General features: G+C 47.0%; 2 protein-coding genes across 10 annotated transcripts; one reads left to right on the top strand and one right to left on the bottom strand.

Annotated features, from left to right (window-relative positions):
- Positions 1-4,045: 4,045 nt before the first annotated feature.
- LOC113876267 (zinc finger protein 664-like) lies at positions 4,046-13,072 on the top strand. Of its 9 annotated transcripts, none has more exons than XM_027515288.1 (5): positions 6,968-7,203; positions 7,769-7,888; positions 8,376-8,590; positions 9,663-10,061; positions 11,024-13,072. In XM_027515288.1, the coding sequence occupies exons 3-5, from the start codon at positions 8,480-8,482 to the stop codon at positions 11,723-11,725; spliced, it is 1,212 nt and encodes a 403-aa protein (XP_027371089.1). In that variant the 5' UTR covers positions 6,968-7,203; positions 7,769-7,888; positions 8,376-8,479; the 3' UTR covers positions 11,726-13,072. The 9 variants fall into 9 exon arrangements, with proteins under 9 accessions (XP_027371091.1, XP_027371094.1, XP_027371089.1 ...); XM_027515287.1 differs by having other exon boundaries at positions 7,765-7,888; XM_027515289.1 differs by lacking the exon at positions 6,968-7,203 and adding an exon at positions 7,211-7,435.
- A 1,302-nt stretch (positions 13,073-14,374) lies between these two features.
- LOC113875767 (vomeronasal type-1 receptor 92-like) lies at positions 14,375-15,271 on the bottom strand. Its single transcript, XM_027514453.1, has one exon. It carries the CDS (start codon positions 15,130-15,132, stop codon positions 14,623-14,625), a length of 510 nt encoding a protein of 169 aa, XP_027370254.1. The 5' UTR covers positions 15,133-15,271; the 3' UTR covers positions 14,375-14,622.
- Positions 15,272-23,276: the final 8,005 nt, after the last annotated feature.

The following is a 23,276-nucleotide window of genomic DNA, read 5'->3' as shown; positions in this document are numbered from 1 at the left end:
AGAGGGTGGGGGAGGGGAGGAGGAGATGAGGAGATGAGGAGATGAGGATGAAGCAGAGGGAAGGGGAAAAGGAACCGGCAAAAGAAAGGAAGGGGAGAAAAGAAATGGGAGGGGTTTGATTTGGGATTTCTCTGAGGCCTGGAGTCTTGGATCGCCTTTGCCTACTTGTTGGTCATTCCCAGAAGAGACAAAATTAGAGGGGGGCCCCGGGGGTCTGATGGGATGGGATGGGCTGGGGGGCTCTCCAGCAGGGGAGGGTAACCGTCTGGACTCTGGCGCTTCAAGATTGGAATAAAACAGTACTATTTTGGTTTTTGTGCTGAGTTCTTGGCTTGTTGGGGGTGGGTGGGAGGCCGAGACCCAGAGGACAGTTGAAAAGGTCCAGTGTTCCTCCTCATTTTTTTTTTTTTTTCTCCTATCAACAGGCCCTACAGGGGCTTGATGAAATGTGGGGACCCAAAATGAATCCATCTCCATGGCAGCTCAGGCCCCATCTTCCCTTGCCTGGGCCAGTGGGCCATGGGGACAGCTTGCCAACACCTGTGGATGCTTTCCACCAATGACTAGTCCATGCCAGTGATTGGTTTAAGATGGGGCGTGTGCCCTGATCCAGGCCAGTGGGTCTGCTTAGGGTAGGAGACTTCTAAAAGTTCTCTCAGTCCTAAGGAGAAGCCCGGAATGCAATGGTTAGGCCTAGAGCTGCTTACAAGCCTCTTAATAAAATGTGAGAATGAAGGATATCATTGACGATGACAGAGCTAAGAGAGGAAGAAAATCTGGGGAATTCCCTGGTAGTCCAGTGGTTAGAACTCTGCATTCTCACTACCGAGGGCAAGGGTTCAATCCCTGGTCAGGGATCTAAAATCCTGTAAACTGTGTGGCCAAAAGGAAAGAAAGAAAGAAAAAACCTGTATCTGGAGTCTGCCTACTGGGGAGCTTCCAAATAGGATAAAGATAAGTTAATACTTAATGGCAGCTGGAGTTGGGGTTTCTGTTATTGTAGGTGATGTGGGGGACTGAATTCTCCTGCAGGTGATAGAAATCCAGGCAGAAATAGCACAGCACTTCTCAAATTTTACGAATGGATGAATCACCAGTCAGTCTAAATGGGGCCCGATATTTTATCATTGTTGTCGTTTAGTCGCTAAGTCATGTCTGACTCTTTCAACACCCCATGGACTGTAGCCAGCCAGGCTCCTCTGTCTGTTGGATTTCCCAGGCAAGAATACTGGAGTGGGTTGCCATTTCCTTCTCCAGGGGATCTTCCCAACCCAGGGAGGGAACTGGCATTTCCTGCATTGGCAGGCAGAATCTTTACCACTGAGCCACCAGGGAAGCCCCCAAGATTGTATAAGGTTCTCCAATGATGCGGTTGCTGCTGGACTGTGGAGCACACTTTGAGTAGCAACAAAGGAGCTTGATATAAAAGGGGGTCCAGCCAGTCACATCACTGGGAAATCAGAGGCTTCAAGTGCAGCTGAATCCAGGAGCTCAGATAATGTCAGGTTTCTCCTCTGTGCTTCTGCCTTTTGTGTGTGGGTTCTTTCAAAAGAAGGCAATCTCCTTTGGCTGAGAAAGATAGTGACTTGGAGCCCTAATCTCATATCCTCAGATTTTGGTCCCCTTTCCATCAGCATCCCTGTATCAAGTCTCAAAGAAGAAACTGTTCAGATGTACCAAGAGTATCAGTATCAGTTATCTATGGTTGCATTAATACTGTGTAACAACCATGACACTTCAAAGCTATTTAATGATAAGCATTGATTGTTTTTGTCTTTCATTGTCTCTTGTTTATGTGTTACTCAAAAACTTGAGCAAGCCTCAGGAAATTGATTACCCAGAGACCTTGTTAAGACATAGACATCGCCCTGAATTTCTGATTGAGTAGGTCTGAGGAAGGGCCTGAGAATTTACATGTCTAATGATGCTGACGCACCTGGTTTAAAGACCATGCTCGGAGAATCACTGTTCTGATCAGTCAGCCTGGACACCTGCTTATTCCTATAATAGGACGACGGGGCAGACAGAATGTACAGGATCACAAAGATTGAGGAGTTTGGGGGATTTTTATATTTATTATTTATTTGGCTCCACTGGGTCTTCATTGCAGCATGCGGGATCTAGTTCCCTGACCAGGGATTGGACCCAGGCCCCTGCATTGGGAGCATGGAGTCTTAGCCACTGGACCACCAGGGAAGTTCCAAAGAGGGAGGGTTGTTCAAGAAAGGAGGCAGTAAGAATTCTGAGCAGGCAAACCCCACCGCAGTCCAGTGCACATCAATGTCCCAAACCTCCCCACTTAACTGTTTTATACTTAGATTCTTGGACGTGGGTTAGGGAGAGTCCTAGGAGGGAAAGAGCTCAGCTGTACTGTAAATTGAAGAAGGGCCAGTAGAAGAGGGTCAGGGTATGAGAAAGGCAGAGATGTGGATAGTGACATCAGGACCTTAAACATACAGGAGGAACAGGAGATGAGTCTTCATTCTGGGAGCAGTGGGAAGCCATTCAGTTTTTCATGTGGGGTGGGGGGGGGTGCTCCCTGGTGGTCCAGTTATTAAGAATCTGCTTTGCAATGCAGGGATGTGGGTTCCATCCCTGTTTGGGGGAACTAAGATCCCACATGCTGAGGAGAAGCTAAGCCCACACGCCACAACCACTAAAGCCCAGACAGCACAACTAAAGAGTCGGTGCCCCGCGATGCAGCAAAATAAATTAATTTTTTAAAAAGAGATGGGGTAAAATCTCACAAAAAATTTTTTTTCACACAAGGGCATGGCTTGATGGGGCGCCCCTGGTGGTTCAGACAGTAAAGAATCTGCTTGCAATGCAGAAGATCCAGGTTCGATCCCTGGGTTGGGAAGATCCCCTTGGAGAAGGAAATGGCAATCCACTCCAGTATTCTTGCCTGGAGAATTCCATGGACAGAGGAGCCTGGCGGGCTACAGTCCATGGGGTCGAAAAGAATCTGACACGATTGAGTGAATGACACACACACACCCAATGGCTCGACTGGATGTACAGAAATAAAATTACCCCTGGCAGCTTTCTTGTGACAAATGGATTGGATGTGAGTGCAGAGGAAGAAGAGGTTTATGGTCAGCAAAACGGGACAGAGCAAAAGTTTCTTCAGAGAACTAGATCTTGAAGGATGCATTTGACAGGGTAAAAATGGGGAAGTGCATTCTCTGCAGAGGGAACAGGGTGTGTAACAGTTTTCCCTTGGGGAAGGCAAGAGAAAACTCTAAAGTTCAGTGACCCTTGGACCTCTACACGCTCTACATGCCCAGCACAATCCCTTCAGGCCTCTGCTCAAATGTCACCTTCTTCTAAAAGCCATCCCTAAACTGTCCATTTAAAGAGCCATTCCACCCCCTTTCTCTGCTCTATTTTTCACAGGCGCTATCACTGCCTGAAATTGTGCCATACATCTCTACCAGGTCAGCACTGGTCTTGGTTAACATCCCTGCTCCACTCCTTGCCATGTGCCCTTCTGTTGCTTAATCTCTGTTTCTGTAGCTTAATCTCTGTTTGTTACTGATTGGGGACAGCGGTACCTCTCTCACAGGGCTTTGTGAAATAGATGAATTAGGGTGTGTACGGATGTTCTCACATAATCTGCATTCCCTCTTCTCCCAAAGCATTTCAATTACCTATTAATATACCGTTTGCTCTATCGATTTGCTCTAACAATGTGTTCCTCCTTGTTATTAATAGTCCATCTTTCCCCGTCAAAGTATAAGCTCTATTTTGTTTCCCACTGTATCTCCAGTGCTTAGAACAGTGTCCAGCGCAAAGTGAGCACTGAACAAGAAAGATGAAAGAATAAAAATGGCAGCCTGGCTTGCAGGGCTAGTGCTTCATCATGCCTCATTGTTGCTATGGTGACATTGGAGACTGCCAGAAGATTCTCAGCTTCAGTAACTGTTTTTATCCGGCTCACCCATTGGCCACCGGTGTCTCCGCTGTAGCAGCCAGAAAACTACAACTCCCGGCAAGCTGAGCGCCTCCAGCTCCGACCGCTAAGCGTGGGCGCCTGCGCAGTAGAATCTGCCGCCCGGAGTTTTACTAGAGCGGTTCCGGGCGCAGGGTCGGATGGAAGCAGAAGAATGGGTGAGGTTGGGGGCGGGCGGGGGAGGGGGGGAACCCTTTGCTCGCTGAGCATTGTGGGGCCCCCTAGTTTCTTCTGGCTCTCTCGGGTCTAAAGGGTCTGGGTCTCAGAACATCTCACCGTGAGGTGGGTGGAGGAGACTGCTCCGGTTTCCATAGTAATGAGCCTGGCTAGGTGCGCGGAGGGTTGCTACGGGGGACTGCGGGTAGAGAGAGATCAGAGACTGGCGTTGCCATGGCAACCCTGGGGCAGACGAAGATGGGGGTGAGATGAAGGGATTTAAGGGTTGTCATGGGAGAAAATAGAATAACAGCCCGAGGAACTAACTGAGATGCTCGGAGGAACGGAGGGTGTGATGGGGAATCGGGTGTGAAATTGGGGGCGTTATGAGATACTAGGGGAGTGGGACTGTTTTAACGAATTCTTATGTAAAAAGATCGGAACGAGAATAGGGTTGTTTGTGCGGTTGTTACAGGATTCTTATAGAGACGAGTGGAGGCTTGTAGGGAGCACTGGAATGTTTGGGATTGGGGGGGGGGAGTTACAGGAAGAGTTTGATGTTGAGGTGTAATCAGAAGTTGTATGGGCTTCACTGGTGGCTCAAACGGTGAAGAATCTGCCTGCAGTGCAGGAGACCCGGGTTGGATCCCCTTCTCGGGTCGGGAAGATCCCCTGGAGAAGAGAATGGCTACCCACTCCAGGATTCTTGCCTGGAGAATTCCATGGACAGAGGAACCTGGCAGGCGACAGTCCATGGGATCACAAGAGTTCGACATGACTGAGCGGCTCACACTGTACAGCTAGGTTGTCCAATATTGTAGCAGGTACCCGCATGTGGCTAACTTACAGTGAAATATAATTAAAAATTCAGTTCTTCAGCCACACTCACTCCATTGCAAATACTGTTTTGGACACTGATGATGTAGAACATTTCCATTATCAAAGAAAGTTCTGTTGGCCGGCGCGGATATACAGGGTGAACTGGGATGTTAAAGGGAACTGGAGTTTCCTGACTCCTGACTGTCCGGACATATCTCTTATCACTTGCCATCCTGCCTCACCTACAGCGGGCTCCATCCCTTTGCAAAAACAGAACCAGCTTAATTCATTGTTTGCCCCTTCCAGTCCCTTTCCTGTATTGCTCATCCAACTCTTTGCCTTTCAGGCCTCCCAGGAGAGGATGCCCTGGACAGCCCTATTTAAAGTAGCCCACCACCCTCTTCCTACCACCAGCAACTATCCTATCTCCCTGTATTATTTCTTACAGAAGCTTTATCAGAATCTAAAAAAGTATATTGTTGCCGTCTCTGGGGTCGCACAGAGTCGGACACGACTGAAGCGACTTAGCAGCAGCAGCAGCAGCATTTATCTTTTAATTGCTCATCTTCCCCACTAGGGGGAGGTCTTGTGCTATTTACCATGAAAAATTCCAGTGCCCAGAAGAGTGCCTGGCACAAAGGGGACACTCCATAAATTTTGTTGATTAAACGAATGGAGGCGATTCAGAATTTGAGAGCTGTGGTATTACAGGGATGATTAGGAGTGTTAGAGTCATGGTAGAGTTGGGGGACATAGAAGAGGAACTGATACCAGGAATTCAAGTGTTAAGGAATTGGGACATGAGTGTTACATTAGAAAATGAATGTGTGCTCCAACTGAAAAGTAAAAATAAAAAACTTTTAAAAGAAAATGTATGAACAAAGCAAACAAACAAAAAGACACACAAATATGGGGGTGGTAGAGGAGGACTTGGGATGTTCCCTGGAACTCATTGCTATTTGCAGGATTATTAAATGCCCAGTGCCTCAGTCTCCTCATCTGTAAATGGAAATAATAGTAGTATCCATCTGATAAGTTTGAAGAATAACTAAGGAATAATACATGCAATATGTTTGGAAGACTGCCTGTCATCATCAAAATTATCACTGAAGTTAAAGCAGGAGTTGGTATACACAGGGTCCTGCCCCCTTGCTCCACCCCCAAGCTTGGTCTCATGAACCCGGGAAGAACCCTAGGGTTCCAAAAATATGGTTTGAAACCCAGTCTGCTGAAGAAGGCCATTTGAGACTGTGGGCCTGTGTTCTTTGTAGTAAAGAAAGGGTAGCAGTAACTCTTCTCTGTGTAGATAGTACAGACCTCTCTTCACAGTTGGCCTTCTTCCCTCATCAAAATCCTGTGCCTGCCCCCATGCCGATATTTAATCAGCCCTCATTGTGCCAGGTGGTTTACCTACAAGATCACCCCAAACACTCAAGGAGGTGGCTATCGTGATGGCTTTCCAGCTGGGGAAATTAAATCATAGAGGTTCAGTGACTTTCCTAAGGACACACAGCAGAGAGGAGGGTAGTTCCCTGCTCAACCTCCACCCCTGCACTTTCAATGGCTCTCATTTTAGCAAAGAATGTCTGAATGGAGTCATACACAGCAGGCCACCAATACGGCTGTCACGCATTTGTTGAGGCTCCTTCTATGTGAGCCTCAGTTTCTTCATGTGGAAAATGGGGCTAATAGTAATGCACCACGGCTGTTTTGAAAAATGAGAATGCTGTGCTTTTATTTAGCGGATGTTAAGCACATCAGTAATTGGTTATTACTATATATCTGCCCTCCCCGTTTCTTTTTGAGAGACTGAAGCAGTGGTTTGATGTTAAGTGGAGATTAGTGAAGTTACTCGGAGAAGGCAATGGCAAGCCACTCCAGTACTCTTGCCTAGAAAATCCCATGGATGGAGGAGCCTGGTAGGCTGCAGTCCATGGGGTCGCTACGAGTCGGACGCGACTGAGCGACTTCACTTTCACGCAATGGAGAAGGAAATGGCAACCCACTCCAGTGTTCTTGCCTGAAGAATCCCAGGGACGGCAGAGCCGGGTGGGCTGTCGTCTATGGTGTCGCACAGAGTCGGACACGACTGAAGTGACTTAGCAGCAGTGAAGTTACTGAGGGAGAGAAAAACCCCTTGTTAATCTCCAGATAAAAACTAGCCACTGTGCCAGAAATGCACTGCGCATGCGCATTCGGGTGGGGGATGGGCCGCTGCCTCCATTCCTATTGTGGATGCAGACTCCTGTGAATCCGCAATATACCTGAACCGAAAGGTGAGCCGACGAAGTTTGGGAAGATACGGGTCGAATCTGAAAGGCACTGGGGGAGCCCGAGGTCCGCTCAGTCCTAGTTGAAGGGACTCCCTTTATATTTCGCACCCCTCCCCGCTCGGGTAATGGTCTCGCCCGATTCTCGTTCTCTTCCACCACTCCAGGACATACCAAGTTTCCAGCAGAGGGGTGGGGTAGTAGGGACCATTCAGCAGACGAGACCCTTGTTTCCCAGGTCAAGAAAAAATGGGGGGAGGGGGAAAAGGGGGACCATACGGAGGAGGAGCGGGGAGGCCTTCAGGAGACTGTGTCAAGGGGGCGGGGCCCGGAAGACCTTTGTCAAAAAAAGCAGGCGGGGCCTCTGGATGGGCGAGTTTATTGGGTGCGAAGGTGGGAGTTGGGGTGGGCGAGTTCATTGTGTGTCCGAATGAGGGGAATGAATGGTTGGGAGAGACCATTGTTTGGAGAAATTTGGGCAATGTTTGGGAGTGACCTCTGCGTGTATGAATGGGGAGGGTCAGGGTGAATGGATGTGCAGGTAACAGGTTTGAATTGTGCTTCGAGGCAGGAGTTGAATTCTGACAGAGAACAGAGGCTCTGAGATGTGGGTGAACAACAGGTGCAAACGCCCTATTGACGGAAGAGTCAAGGACCTACTTGCAGAAGGAGGGTCTGCCAGTTATGGAATGTAAGGTCCGCGGGCAAACATATGGAGAGTGATGCTGGAGAGGATGCGGGGGACATATCAGAGGGGCCTGGACGGTCAGGCTGAGGGGCCTGACGCCGTCCCACGGTACTGCGGAGCCATGGGCGGGTTGTGAGCCGGAGACAGGCAAGATCAGCTCTGGGTGTAGAAAGACCTGCCTGGGGCCGTGTGCGAAATGGACTGGAGAGGAGAGACTGGAAGCAGGGAGGCCCGGGAGCTAGGCTGGGCGAAGACACCGGTTTCAGGGCTGTGGCGAGGGAGAGTACAGTGTGTAGCTGGTGGAGGAGGCCATGGGAATGTCTGCCGTTGTTCCGAGGAGGGTCTTGGAGAGAAAAGGCCTTCCTTGCCACGCGCCTCCACCCCCCCCCCCCCCCCCCCGCCAAAAGCACATGAGAACTCTGAGTTCTCCCTTTCAACACCAGCGGCGTGGAGAAAACCCTCCCTGTCACCTCCCTTCTTTCTTCCTCAGCCCCCTTTGCCTCCTCACCACTAGGAGTTGACCTGTAGCAGGCCTGCCTCACCCTCCCTTCAGCACCCAGAGCCCAAGAGCTGATCAGGGATAGACTCCACCTCATGAAGCCGGGAGATGGAGAAGTGGATCCCGGAGAACCCCCAGACTGTCTGGGGTTTGATCCATCTCACCTGAGGACACACCCTGAGGATGCTGAGGACCCAGAAGAAGAGGTGAGACCCCACCGCAGGGGCTGGGTCTCAGTCTGCATAGAGGTTCAAGCAGCTATGAGTTTGATCCCCAGGTCTATCACCTCCTGGCTTGATGAGAAGGAAAGGTCTCGGGGGGAAGTGACATTAGACCAAAGACTCGATCAAGGTGAGGGAGGGGAAAAGGGTCCCAGGCACCAACTCCCTTGAGGAGGCTTTGGGTGTGGCCAGAGCCTGGTGGGCCTAGGGGAGACAGGAGAGATGAGGTCAAAGGGGGAACGCAGGCGGGTCGTGCAGGGCCTCCTGGGTCTTGGTGAGGACTCTTCAGGGCACTGAGCGGAGAACCGACGTGAGCTCACGTAGGTGTTAACAGGCGCCCTCTGGCGGCCGCGTGGGGAACAGACCTGGGGATTGGGGTTTGAGGCAGGGATTCGAGAGAGCAGACAATTGCAGTAACCCGGGCAAGAGATGGGGCTTCCCAGGTGGCACCAGCGGTAAAGAGCCCGCCTGCGAGTGCAGAAGACATAAGAGACGCGAGTTCGATCCCTGGGTCGGGAAGATCCCTTGGAGGAGGGCACGGCAACCCACTCCAGTATTCTTGCCAGGAGAATCCCATGGACAGAGAAGCCTGGCGGGCTACGGTCCATAGGGTCACAAAGAGTCGGACACGACTGAGCACGCCGCACGGGCAAGAGGTGATTGGGCTCATAAGAGGGTGCTGTCTGTGGAGGTGATGAGATGTGGTCCGATTCTGGATGTATTTTCAAGTTGGCGCCAACAGGCTTAATAAGGGATTAGATGAAGGTGTGTGAGAAAGAGGTGGCAGGTTTTTGCCCCGAGCACTTGGAAGGGAAGAAGCTGTCTTTTCCTCAGATGAAGGTATCAGAAGGGCCAGGCGTGGAGTGAGGGGACAGGACTTCAATCATAACCCGTTTGATCCGCATCGCCGCCGCTCCAGGAGGGAGGTCCCGTTATCTGCCCATTTTGCAGATCAGACAGTTGCAGTTTCAAGCCATGGCCATGCCTAGGCAGCTGTGGAATCGGGGGAGAGGGGGCGGATGACCCTAGGACTGTGCCCTCTCTCCACCTCTCCCAGGCGCCCGGAGGAGCCGAGGCGGAGTCGGGGACCCTGGTGCAGCTCATCGACGAGCACGGGGCGTACTCGACCGCGCGCCTGGTGCCCGACGGTTCCGTGGAGGAGCGCTCCGAGAAGAGGGGGCCAGGCTTGCTCGGCGCCGGCTCTGAGGGCTGGGAGGGGCTGGCACGGCCCAGGCGATTCAGCTGCGCCGCCTGCGGGAAGGCCTTCAAGCGCGCGTGGGAGCTGCTGAGCCACGAGGTGGTGCACACGGTCGCGCGGCCCTTCCGCTGTGGTCTGTGCGCGGCCGCCTTCAAACGCCACTCGGACTGCAAGAGTCACCGGCTGGTGCACAGCGACGAGCGGCCGCACGGCTGCGACGCCTGCGGCAAGCGCTTCAAGCGAGCCAGCAACCTACAGGTGCGGTCCGCGGGGCGGGGCCAAAGGAGGCGGGGCCTGCAGAAAAGGGGTAGGGCTGAACGGGGATGGGTGAGGTGTCCAGAGATGGGCGGGGCCTGTAGAAAGGGGCGGGGCAGGGTGTTGAACCAGATGTTGTTCAGCTGCTCGTCGCGTCTGACTCTGCGACTCCATGGAGTGCAGCACGCCAGGCTTCCCCGTCCTTCACTATCTTCCGGAGTTTGCTCAAACTGACGTCCATTGAGTCCAGGGACCCTGAAATTCTTTGCCCAAGGAGCCCTAAGGCTGCTTCCAGGGCTCTCTCCAGATCCACCATCCCCAGGTGCACTTTGCCCCCCTCTAGCAGGAATAACCCTCTAGCCTGGAAGGGAGGCAGGGAGGCTTGGGCATCTGGGCAGGGCTGTCCATCTGTGGGTGCAATATCCCCTGAGGCCTGAGAAGCCCCTGCCAGCTGACCTGGGCCACCAAGTTCTAGTGTGCAATTCTGAGGATTCCAAAAATTGTGAATTCGAACCTAGGCTTCTAGATCATGGTGAAGGTCTATTTGTTAAGGAGAAGGAAGAACCTATTTTATTTGATAGTTTGATTTGTAGTTTTTAAAAATGCTTAAACAATTGGTATGTGTACCTTCATGGGCTTCCCTGATGGCTCAGTGGGAAAGAATTCACCTGCCAAACAGGAGGCGGGAGTTCAGTTGGGTTGGGAAGAAAGAGCCCCTGGAGAAGGGAATGGCAACCCGCTCCAGTATGCTTGCCTGGGAAATCCCATGGACAGAGGAGCGTGCGGGCTACAGTCCATGGGGTCGCCAAAGAGTCGGGCGTGAATCAGCAACTAAACCACAACAAATGTATACTTTAACCTAGTCTCTTTCCCAGAGACCTACGAGGACTAGGGGTGAATCTGTCTGGAGAGGAGTGTCGTGCAGAGATGCGTGTCCTCACTCCCTATGCTCTCCCCGTCCCTAGGAGCACCGCCGCATCCACACGGGCGAGCGTCCCTTCCCCTGCCAGTCCTGCCCAAAGCGCTTCAAGACCCCCTACGAGCTGCATCGCCACGAGCCGCTGCACGCTCCCTCGAGGCCCTTCCCCTGCCCGGACTGCGGCAAGGCCTTCGCGGCAGGGCCGGCCCTGCTTCTCCACCGGCGGCAGCACTGCGTAGACAAGCCGCACGCGTGCGGGGTGTGCGGCAAGCGCTTCACCCACAGTCACAGCCTGCGGGTGCACGAGCGTGTGCACACGGGCGATCGGCCCTTCGTGTGCCCGCTGTGCGCCAAGGCCTTCAAGCAGTCCAACGCGCTGGCCTCTCACCGCCGCGTGCATTCGGGGGAGCGGCCCTACCGGTGCGCCACGTGCGGCAAGGCTTTCAAGCAATCGTCCTACCTTGCCATCCACCGGCGCACGCACACAGGCGAGCGGCCCTACCCCTGCGACGCCTGCGGCAAAGCCTTCTCCAGGCCCTCGCTGCTCCTGCAGCATCGCCGGGTGCACAGCCCCGTGCGCCCCCACGCCTGTCGCTTCTGCCCCAGGCACTTCAAGGACCTGAACTACCGCGCAGTCCACGAGAGGCTGCACACGGGAGACACGCCCTACAAGTGTGGTCTCTGTGGCAAGGGCTTCGCGCATCCCAGCAACCTGCTGCAGCATCAGAGCGTGCACCCGGATGGGTGAGGGTGGGGTGTAGGGCCGCGAGGAGGCCAACGAGGGCTCCAGAGCTGGAATGGGAGGGAACCCGGTCCAGTGGACGCCGGGTTTCGGACAGCGCCGTCCAATAGCATCTCTGCAGAAACACTGTGCATCTAGGTGGTCCAGTATCTTAGCACCAGGCCCCTGTGGTTCCTTTGAGTGTTTGAAACCTGGTTAGTGCCCCTGTGGACATTATTTTTTTTGGAGGGGTGTAACTTTTTAGTTTGCAGTCCTTTAGACTCACAAGAAGTTGCAAAGATTAGCACAGAGCTTTCCCATGTACCCTTCACCCAGCTCCCTGCCATGGATACCATCTTAGCCTTCCTGGCACCATGTACTTGCGTGCATGCTCAGTCCTGTCCGATTCTTTGCGACCCCCTGGACTGTAGCCTGCCAGGCTCCTTTGTCCATAGGGTTTCCCAGGCAAGAATACTGAGTGGGTTTCCATTTTCTTCTCCAGGGGATCTCCCTGACCCAGAGATTGAACCTGTGTCTCCTGCACTGGCAGGCAGGGTTTTTGTTTTTGTTTTTACCACTGAGCCACCTGGGAAGGCCCAGCATACTCCCAATAACCAGGAAATTGATTCTCATAAGATTCTGTTAACTCAGGTACAGATCTTACTCAGAGATCACCAAAACATGAGTGACTATTTAAGCTCACTGAATTTAAATCAATTTCCATTTAAATAGCCACCGGTGTCTACTTGCTGCCATCCTGTACAGTGCAAGTCTAAGGCCTGAAGGCATGAGGGGTGCTGGGCAGTGGCTGTGACATTTGAAGAATTGTTGTACATGCCCATGTGAGCCACTTAATATTCTTGAGAAGGACTTTTCAGAGGACCTTTAACAGAGCCTTTTTTTTTTTTTTTTTTCCCTTTCAAAGCCAAGAGGAAAGTTTATAAATCTCATTCCAGGGCAGAAAGTGCCCACATTGAAACCCAACACACTGGTATTATGTGGTGTAAATTTACATGGTAATAACTTTGACCAAATCACAGCTGCTCCCAGGTGTAGCCTCTTAGGTGGCCCTTTGGCTGTTTCGGCTTTCCTTATAACTAAAACATCAGTGTGGTAATGAGGTCATGTGGTCATCTTGTGTCTTCCCATGCATAAAAAAGCGCTGAATTCCTTCACTTGGAATATCTGGTTTTCCTTAAATAACAATAATCATTTGATGTTCTGACTACCTGCCCTTTGTTGCAAAACCTCTGTATGACCTGGGTCGTCCCCTTGCCTCCTCAGAGCAGTTCTCTCAGTGTCATTTGAGATGCTGCCTCCCAGGCTTGAAGTCCTAAGAATTCCCACCGAATAAAACATAACTGTCAACTTTTAGTTGGTGACTGTTTTTTTTTTAAGTCGACGATGCAATTGTCTGTGTAGTACTGTGCCATAATAGATCTATAATACTTTTCACACAAATAATACATAAAAAACCAGACACTAAAAATACAGAAAACATTTTTAATCTTAGAGAACCTCAAAAAGTACAGTAGTGCAGTACAGCAGCCGGCATACAGGGGCTGGCACCGAGTGAACAGGACAGAAGAATCACTAACAGGAGGAGAGAGACGTGGTGGGGGATGGCAGAGCTGAAGGGTCATCAGCAATAGGAGACAGAGGGCAAGCCACAAATTCACCCACTCCTGACGTTGATGGCACAGATTCTGGTTCCTTGCTGGATTCAATTTTATCTACTCCCATGAAGAAACGATCTGGTGGTGTCTGGTTCGCAGCTCTCTCTCTTTTTTTTCTCCTCATAGATGACACGGCAGTACTGGATTGCATTCTGAACGGCTGACGCAACCTCCCTGTACCATTCTCCGTTCAGGTCCCGTGCTTCAAAACACAAACAGTGCCTCCTGGAATGAAGAAAATCCCCTTCCCCTTTCCTGCATCGTGAATCTCTTTGGTTCTTCAGTGAGTTCTTCTTCCTCTTGTCTCTCGTTGTCCTTTCTCCGGGCTTCTGATTCCATCAGGTCTTCATCAGTTTCATTAGTAAGCTCCTCGTGGCACACCAGGGAGTTCAGTGAAGTCAGCCTCTTGTAGATCTGGCTTGAATTAAAGGTACTGTACCACAGAACTCTACGTAGTACTGTCCAGTAAAGGACGCAAAACACAACCACTTACAGAGAATGTGTGCAAGAGACAATGTACTCTAGCTATGTGAACTAACTTATGTGATTGGACATGATTACAAACAACACCCACATCTTTGAGAGTTCACAACATGCAGGTTTCGTATGTAGGCGACTTACTGTATTCCCAGAGTTGGTTGAGCAAGGTAGCAGCCACATTTTCAATAGAGCAAAATTAAGCAGATAAAGTTAGTTTTAATCACATTGTAATATGCATTTTAACTCAAAATATTGTAAACAAGCGGAGAAGGCGATGGCACCCCACTCCAGTACTCTTGCCTGGAAAATCCCATGGACGGAGGAGCCTGGTAGGTTGCAGTCCATGGGGTCGCTAGAGTCGGACACGACTGAGCGACTTCACTTTCAGTTTTCACTTTCATGCATTGGAGAAGGAAATGGCAACCCACTCCAGTGTTCTTGCCTGGAGAATCCCAGGGACGTGGCGGGGGGGGGGGTGGGCTGCCGGCTCTGGAGTCACACAAAGTCGGACACGACTGAAGTGACTTAGCAGCAGCATTGTAAACAAGTAGTCAGTATGGAAATTATTAATTTCATATTGATGTGCTCTTTTTCATTATAAGACTTCCAGTCTGTATGTATTTTTTAATGGAGAACTTGTCTGAATTCATACTCAGCCGCATTTCAGAGTTCAAGAGCCACACAGCATTTTTTTTCCTTCTGTAAATTATAGAGACTCTTTGGTTGTCACAGGAAGTTGTGGATATGAGACCATCTATTGGATATCTTTCAAGAAAAGATGATTCTCAGCTTGGAGAGGGAAGAAGTCAATTTGGAAGTAATCTTACTGTTTTTCAGCAGCACAAAAGGGCAGACGGTTGGGTAGCAGGATGAAAATATCCCAGTAATTCTCTTCAGTCTTGAATCTTTCTCAGGTTTATGAAACACATAGAAGACAATGAAGTTGTTTGAGCAATGGAAGAAAACGAAGCAACTTACCAGCAAAAGAATAGTGTGGGTGGCTTTGATTTCAGGAGATGACTGGGGAGAGAGGCTGGGGCTGTGAATGTGCTGGGCCCTCTGGCGGTGTTTGTAGAGGAGATTCACGGTGTAGAGACTGGACCACAGCATGAGGATCACAAAGAGGAGATCTCGAATTATTACGACACTTCCAAATGCAACCGAATGATTCTGTCTCAACTGACTCGTTTGGCAGTGTAGTGTCGAATACTCCAAACCAACAATCGTGACATTGTGATTGGCTTCTACAGTTTCAATGATGTAGCTATAGATGAGCATGTTGGTGATCCAGAAGAAAAGGAAAGAGGAGTAAACGCACGTAGAGTTTAGATCTAAGCCACGCCCACCTCGAATGAATAGGACTGATAGTGATGGCTTGGTACCCACTCAGGAGAGCAGTGGCACAGATGGAAAGACCCCGGGTAACTCTATATATGTACAAAGTGGCCTTACAGCCAACGTCATCCAGAAAATGTTTTACTCCGAAGGATGACACAATGTCTGGTATCAACTTGAACAAGATGGTCAAAGCATTGACCGAGGTCAGATGTATACAGATCAAATCTATGGGTTTTTTCAGGTGATTTTTATCTAAGAAGATACACACACAAAGCATGAAAAGCAATGAGTTCCCCATGAACCCAATACTAATTTGAAATATGAAGAAAAGTCCCCAGATCACTTCACTTGGAAACATTATGAGATGGATGTTTTATACACTATAGTGGGGTCAACCAGGTTTAAAATAAAATCAATTATATTGTGAAGTTATACATAATGGAGGCTGTGAAAGGATATAAGGATTGACAGTTCAGTGTCAAGGTAAGGGGTAGGAATGTTTAACTCTTCTGTATTTCAGGCCAAGATGTGTCACTTCCAGACCCTCAATTCCAGGAATTCTTGAGAATCTCTGATATAGAATTAGGTCTAAAAAATGGAGAATTCACAAATAATATTAGAATTAAAAAATGTTGCTAGGACGGAGAAGTTGACAAATACTAGAAAAATAACATGATATTACAATCATCGAGCCAACTCACTGGAAAAGACCCTGATGCTGAGAAAGATTGAAAGCCAAAGGAGAAGAGGGTGACAGAGGAAGAGGTGGTTGGAAGGCATCACGGACTGAGTGGACAGGAGTTTGAGCAAGCTCTGGGAGATGGTGAAGGACAGGGGAGCCTGGCGTGCTGCAGTCCAGGAGGTCTCAAAGAGTCCAACGTGACTTAGCAACGGAACAACAACGACACCATTATCTATGCCAGTAAATTTGGAAATTTAGGAGACTGGGGGACAAAATTCCAGAAGACTTTAACTTACCCCCCAAATATATTGACATAATAGAAAGACATAAGTGTATAAAGTTCCTCATGATAACACTGATCAGTAGGAAAAATTCATCCAGAAGATATACCGAAGAATGTTTCGATGTTGACGTGTGCCAAACACAGCAGATATAAATAACATCTATGAACCACTGCTAAGGGGAGAATAACAGAATATTCCATCAATCATATTATGGGCTTAACATAACTTTGGAAGCAAAAAAATAACAAAGTATGAAAAAGACAATGCCAACTCTATTACATAAGCAAAAACTTCAAAAAAAGTTACAGAATAACTGTAAAATTATGTTTACAGTGCATTAAAACAGCAAGCACTTAATCAAAGGTTTATCTGAACATAAAGATAAGCTGAACAGTTGAAACTTCATCTGCATGATTACCCAAACTAGTAGGCTAAAAGAACAAAAGTAGATGATCACTTTAATATATGCAGAAGATCATATGATAAAATTTAAGATATTCAACATATATTTATGATAGAAATATTTAGGTATTAACAATGGAAAGGAATAATCTTACCCTGACAAAAGCATCAACAATGACAAGACTCCTAATTCAGGCTACATAAGAAAAGCTTTACATTTGAGATCGGCACTAAGTAAAAATATTTTCTCTCACTCCTTCTATTCCTCATTTTTTCAGATTTCATGGCCTTTACTGTAAAGAAAGAAAGTGAAGAAGGAAGACTTTTTGTCATTGACAATATATAAATTTAAAGAAGGAAACCAATATTATTGGTTATTATTGAATTATTGGACTATTCAAGAGTGATTTTCAGGATTACTGAAAGCAAAGTCAGTAAAAAAATTTTTTTTGGATTTCTATGTGCCAACATAAAAATAGTTTTTAAGTGCAATTTAAAGTGTTATTAATATAGCATAAAATCTGTTAAATCTAGGAGTTAATGTGTGATTAGAAATATGTAAAACTTCTAAGAGGAAACAATGGTGTATATTTGTCTACATGTGATTAAAGCATTTTAATGGAAAATGATGTAAAATAATTTGAGATAAATGACATTATCCATAAAAATACAATAACAAAAGGTATTATCTATTAAAAATAAAATCTTAAAATAGAAAAACAAAGGTGAGACATACTGATGGCTGGAAAAGGAATGAAGTGAAACTAAGAGGCAAATTTTATCACATGTAAATTTATAGCAACTAAATGTAGAGAAAGGGCTTCCCCCCTGGTTCAGTAAAGAACCTGTCTGCAAATGCAGGAGACACGGGAGATGTGTGTTCGATCCCTGGGTTTGGGAAGATCTCCTGGAGGAAGGAAATGGCAACCCACTCCAGTATTCTTGCCTGGAGAATTCCAGGGACAGAGGAGTCTGGCGGGCTACAGTCCATGGGGTCTCACAGAGTTGGACACGACTGAGTGATGAAGCACAACCCAAATGTAGAGAACAGAGACCAAAGAAAACGTAAATAAAGGGTGATATTAGCTGACACATGGACCATATGGAATTTTCAAATAGCTGCTAATAATACACTGAAAGTCAAAATACACTAAAGAAAATGTGATATGGTTTTAAATGTAAACAAAAAGAGGGACAGTGAAACAGTATTGGAGAGCGATAAGTGATACTAATGAGTAAAAGAAATGAAAGAAAGAAGAAAGCAGAGCAATAGAAAAGAGAATGGGGGCAATATTAGAAGAAAGAAGATAAAATACGCTTCTATTGAACAGAAAATTAACTGAAGGTTAAGTCTGAAAAAAATGGCAGACTCCATAAGGAAGTTTTGAATGGGGAAAGGGAATACTGGAAAGGTCTCCATACCACTGTCCCTTTCTTGAGGCTGAGAGTCTCAGATCCTTAAGGAAAGCAGTCAGATTTCCCAAGAAGGCGGAAGCATCTTGGACAGGCTGGGTCTGACCCACAAAGAGTGTATATGGGAGACCAGATAGCAGGGCTTCTCCTCCCAGGGGACCCCCTTATCACCTGCTGTCTCCAGCACCTTGTTTGCTGGGGTCATCCTGATGCACCCAGAGGGGAGCAAATTGCTCTCCCAGATGCAAAGTGATTCTCCTGGTAAACTTATTAGATTTATTGACGAGGAGGCAAAGGCACCATCTGGGGAGGTACATTTTCCCAATAGATCTACATCATGAACTTCAGAATTGAGAGACGTGATCAAAGTCAGTTTTCACTTCGCTGATGGAAATTCCCCCAAGACTTGTTAAACTCTGACTTCAGAGCAGCTCCTCAGAAATCACGGTTCACTTTCCCTCTTTAGCCTTTTATGCCTCCTGCTTTTTTTTTTTAATTAATTAATTAATTTTAATTGGAGGCTAATTACTTTACAATATTGTAGTGGTTTTGCCATACATTGACATGAATCAGCCATGGGTGTACATGTGTTCCCCATCCTGAAACCCCGTTCCCACCTCCCTCCCCGTCCCATCCTTCTGGGTCATCCCAGTGCACCAGCCCTGAGCACCCTGCCTCAAGCATCAAACCTGGACTGGCAATCTGTTTCACATATGATAATATACATGTTTCAATGCTATTCTCTCAAATCATCCCACCCTCGCCTTCTCCCACAGAATCCAAAAGTCTGTTCTTTACATCTGTGTCTCTTTTGCTGTCTCGTATGTAGGGTCATCGTTACCATCTTTCTAAATTCCACATATGCCTCCTGCTTTTATTGTTTACTTTTCATGCAGTTTTGTTGAAATAGAGTTGACATGTAACACTGTGTAAGTTTAAGGAGTATAATGTGGTGATTTGATACACTGAACTGCATGGGTTTGCAAATGAGCGGATCCACTTATACATGGATCATTTTTCCCACTAATTATGTACTGCAGTTCTACACGATCCACGGTTGACTGAATTCACTGATCCAAGACCACAAATACAGAGGGCTCACTGGATTTTCAATTGTGCGGGCATCAGAGCCCCTAACCTTCGTGTTGTTAGTCAACTGATATTGCAAAATGACTACCATAATACAGGCAATGTCTCAGCCATCTCACATGATTACCTGTGTGCCTGTGTCTCTCTGCGTGTGTAGGACATTCAAGATCGACACTCCCGGTAACTCTCAAGTATACAGTGCAGTCTTGTTAATTAGTGTTAACTAGAGTAACCAGGCTATTGACTAGAGTCCCAGAAATTATTCGTTTTAGAAATGGCAGTTTGTGTCCTTTGACCAAGATCTCTCAATTTCCCCCATTGTCCAGCCCCTGACAATCACATTCTGCTGTCTGTTTCTAGGAGTCAGCCTTTCTTAATTTTCATTTAAAAATTTTAAATTATGGTATCTTTTATTATTTTTAAAATTTTTATTGAAATTACGTTGTGTTTGTTTCAGGTGTACAGCAAGGTGATTCAGTTATCAGTTCAGTTCAATTCAGTCACTCAGTTGTGTCCAACTATTTGCGACCCCATGAATCGCAGCACGCCAGGCCTCCCTGTCCATCACCAACTCCCGGAGTTCACCCAGACTCACGTCCATCGAGTCAGTGATGCCATCCAGCCATCTCATCCTCTGTCGTCCCCTTCTCCTCCTGCCCCCAATCCCTCCCAGCATCAGAGTCTTTTCCAATGGGTCAACTCTTCGCATGAGGTGCCCAAAGTACTGGAGTTCCAGCTTTAGCATCATTCCTTCCAAAGAAATCCCAGGGCTGATCTCCTTCAGAATGGACTGGTTGGATCTCCTTGCAGTCCAAGGGACTCTCAAGAGTCTTCTCCAGCACCATAGTTCAAAAGCATCAATTCTTCAGCACTCAGCCTTCTTCACAGTCCAACTCTCACATCCATACATGACCACAGGAAAAACCATAGCCCTGACTAGACGAACCTTTGTTGGCAGAGTAATGTCTCTGCTTTTGAATATGCTATCTAGGTTGGTCATAACTTTGCTTCCAAGGAGTAAGTGTCTTTTAATTTCATGGCTGCAGTCACCATCTGCAGTGATTTTGGAGCCCCCCAAAATAAAGTCTGACACTGTTTCCACTGTTTCCCCATCTATTTCCCATGAAGTGATGGGACCAGATGCCATGATCTTAGTTTTCTGAATGTTGAGCTTTAAGCCAACTTTTTCACTCTCCACTTTCACTTTCATCAAGAGGCTTTTGAGTTCCTCTTCACTTTCTGCCATAAGGGTGGTGTCATCTGCATACCTGAGGTTATTGATATTTCTCCCGGCAATCTTGATTCCAGCTTGTGTTTCTTCCAGCCCAGCGTTTCTCATGATGTACTCTGCATAGAAGTTAAATAAACAGGGTGACAATATACAGCCTTGACGTACTCCTTTTCCTATTTGGAACAAGTCTGTTGTTTCATGTCCAGTTCTAACTGTTGCTTCCTGACCTGCATATAGGTTTCTCAAGAGGCAGGTCAGGTGCTCTGGTATTCCCATCTCTTTCAGAATTTTCCACAGTTTATTGTGATCCATGCAGTCAAAGGCTTTGGCATAGTCAATAAAGCAGAAATAGATGCTTTTCTGGAACTCTCTTGCTTTTTCCATGATCCAGCGGATGTTGGCAATTTGATCTTTGGTTCCTCTGCCTTTTCTAAAACCAGCTTGAACATCAGGAAGTTCACAGTTCACATATTGCTGAAGCCTGGCTTGGAGAACTTTGAGCGTTACTTTACTAGCGTGTGAGATGAGTGCAATTGTGCGGTAGTTTGAGCATTCTTTGGCATTGCCTTTCTTTGGGATTGGAATGAAAACTGACCTTTTCCAGTCCTGTGGCCACTGCTGAGTTTTCCAAATTTGCTGGCACATTGAGTGCAGCACCTTCACAGCATCATCTTTCAGGATTTGAAATAGCTCCACTGGAATTCCATCACCTCCACTAGCTTTGTTTGTAGTGATGCTTTCTAAGGCCCACTTGACTTCACATTCCAGAATGTCTGGCTCTAGATGAGTGATCATACCATCATGATTATCTGGGTCATGAAGATCTTTTTTGTACAGTTCTTCTGTGTATTCTTTCCATCTCTTCTTAATATCTTCTGCTTCTGTTAGAAGAAATGTTAGAAAATACACTGGTCATAACAAACACCCTCTTCCAACAACACAAGAGAAGACTCTACACATGGACATCACCAGATGGTCAACACCAAAATCAGATTGATTATATTCTTTGCAGCCAAAGATGGAGAAGCTCTATACAGTCAACAAAAACAAGACCAGGAGCTGACTGTGGCTCAGATCATGAACTCCTTATTGCCAAATTCAGACTGAAATTGAAGAAAGTAGGGAAAACCACTAGACCATTCAGGTATGACCTAAATCAAATCCCTTATGATTATACAGTGGAAGTGAGAAATAGATTTAAAGGCCTAGATCTGATAGATCTGATAGAGTGCCTGATGAACTATGGAATGAGGTTTGTGACATTGTACAGGAGACAGGGATCAAGACCATCCCCATGGAAAAGAAATGCAAAAAAGCAAAATGGCTGTCTGGGGAGGCCTTACAAATAGCTGTGAAAAGAAGAGAATTGAAAAGCAAAGGAGAAAAGGAAAGATATAAGCATCTGAATGCAGAGTTCCAAAGAACAGCAAGAAGAGACAAGAAAGCCTTCCTTAGTGATCAATGCAAAGAAATAGAGGAAAACAACAGAATGGGAAAGACTAGAGATTCAGTTATACATATACATAAATATACTCTTTTTTAGATTCTTTTCCCATATAGGCCGTTACAGAGTATTGAGTAGAGTTCCCTGTGCTATAAGTAGGTCCTTATTAGTTGTCTCTTTTATATACAGCATTGGGTATATGTCAATCCCAATCTCCCACTTTACCCTCCTCCCCACCCCTGCTTTTAATCATAAGGCTGTTTTCTACACCTGTGATTCTCTTTCTGTTTTGTAAACAAGTTCATTTGTATGACTTTCTTCGACACCACATATAAGCAACACCATTGGATATTTATCCTGAATTAGGCTTTTTTAGATTCCACATATAAATGAGATCATTTGGCTTGCCTTTCTCTGTCTGACTTATCTCGAAAAGCATAATAATCCCCAGTTTCCCAAATTGTTCCAAATGGCAGGTTTTCCTTTTAAAAAAAAATATTTCTTTTTATTTATTTTGGTTACACTGTGTCTCAGTTGTGGCTCTTGGGATCTTTAGTTGGTGCATGTGGGATGTCGGTCCCTGACCAGGGATCAAACCCAGGCCCCTGGCATTGGGAGCACAGTCTTAGCCACTGGGCCACCAGGCAAGTCCCACCTGTTTTTGTTTTTTTTTTTAATTGCATCCTATTGATATTCACCAATCCAAAAACCCAGCCATTCATAATTGCCGTATTTTATCCAGGCTTTGCCTATTAAAAGTTTTTTTTTTTTTTAACTGAAATATTGTTGCCAGACATTATGCCTGTTAAGGTTTTAGGATGCTATTGGCTAGGCAAAAAAAATCTTTTTCAAATGAAAGACAACTACACAAGAGAAAATAGTTTGATCTTTAAGAGTAATGGAGAGCGTGGCAACATTCCTTTATCACAATATTCCTTGGGTGTCTATATGGGCTAGACATGAGTCCAGCCATCTAGGATGCTGGCAATGACGAAGGAGACATATGCATTGCCCCTTCCTATACTGGACAAAAAAATCACACCAAGAAACCCAAAGACTCTTATTATCTGAATGATCAGACATTTACCTGGAAGCAGGACCAGGTATGCCAAGACCTGGAGATGCAAGTGTCCGGCTGCCCTGGAATGTGACTGCAGGCTTGAAGTCCCAAACACATAGACAGGACCCAAGCAAGATGGTAACCTGCCTGGGCAAGAGGAGATTCATCATGCAGGTGACCTTGAATCTCTGGACAGTATCGTGGGGCAGGAGATGAGATGACACGGTGAAGATTCAGTAGAAGAAGGATGACCAGTAGCTGAGGACCCCAAAATGACAGGGTCAGCTCCACCAACAGTGTGACAAAGTCACCCCATCCTAACAAAACACATTGGCACATACAGACAAAACTCAATGAAAGAGTCAGAGATTGTTTCATGATATGGATTCTCCCACATTGGTTTCAACTATTCCACTATTCCCAGGAATTCAGTTGGTTTTATTTTTCCCCACTACATATAACAGTTCAGGGAATATCTT

This window comes from Bos indicus x Bos taurus, chromosome 18, assembly GCF_003369695.1.
Source record: "Bos indicus x Bos taurus breed Angus x Brahman F1 hybrid chromosome 18, Bos_hybrid_MaternalHap_v2.0, whole genome shotgun sequence".
NCBI classification, from domain to species: Eukaryota; Metazoa; Chordata; class Mammalia; order Artiodactyla; family Bovidae; genus Bos; species Bos indicus x Bos taurus.
The sequence above is the reverse complement of the archived record's forward strand: the minus strand, read 5'-3'. Positions and strand labels throughout refer to the sequence as shown.

Coding starts and splice junctions, on each gene's coding strand:
- LOC113876267 (XM_027515290.1), top strand. CDS start 8,480: ATGAAGCCGGGAGATGGAGAAGTGGATCCCGGAGAACCCCCAGACTGT. Junction 8,591..9,662: donor CTGAGGACCCAGAAGAAGAG/GTGAGACCCCAC, acceptor CACCTCTCCCAG/GCGCCCGGAGGAGCCGAGGC. Junction 10,062..11,023: donor AGCGAGCCAGCAACCTACAG/GTGCGGTCCGCG, acceptor CCCCGTCCCTAG/GAGCACCGCCGCATCCACAC.
- LOC113875767 (XM_027514453.1), bottom strand. CDS start 15,132: ATGCTCATCTATAGCTACATCATTGAAACTGTAGAAGCCAATCACAAT.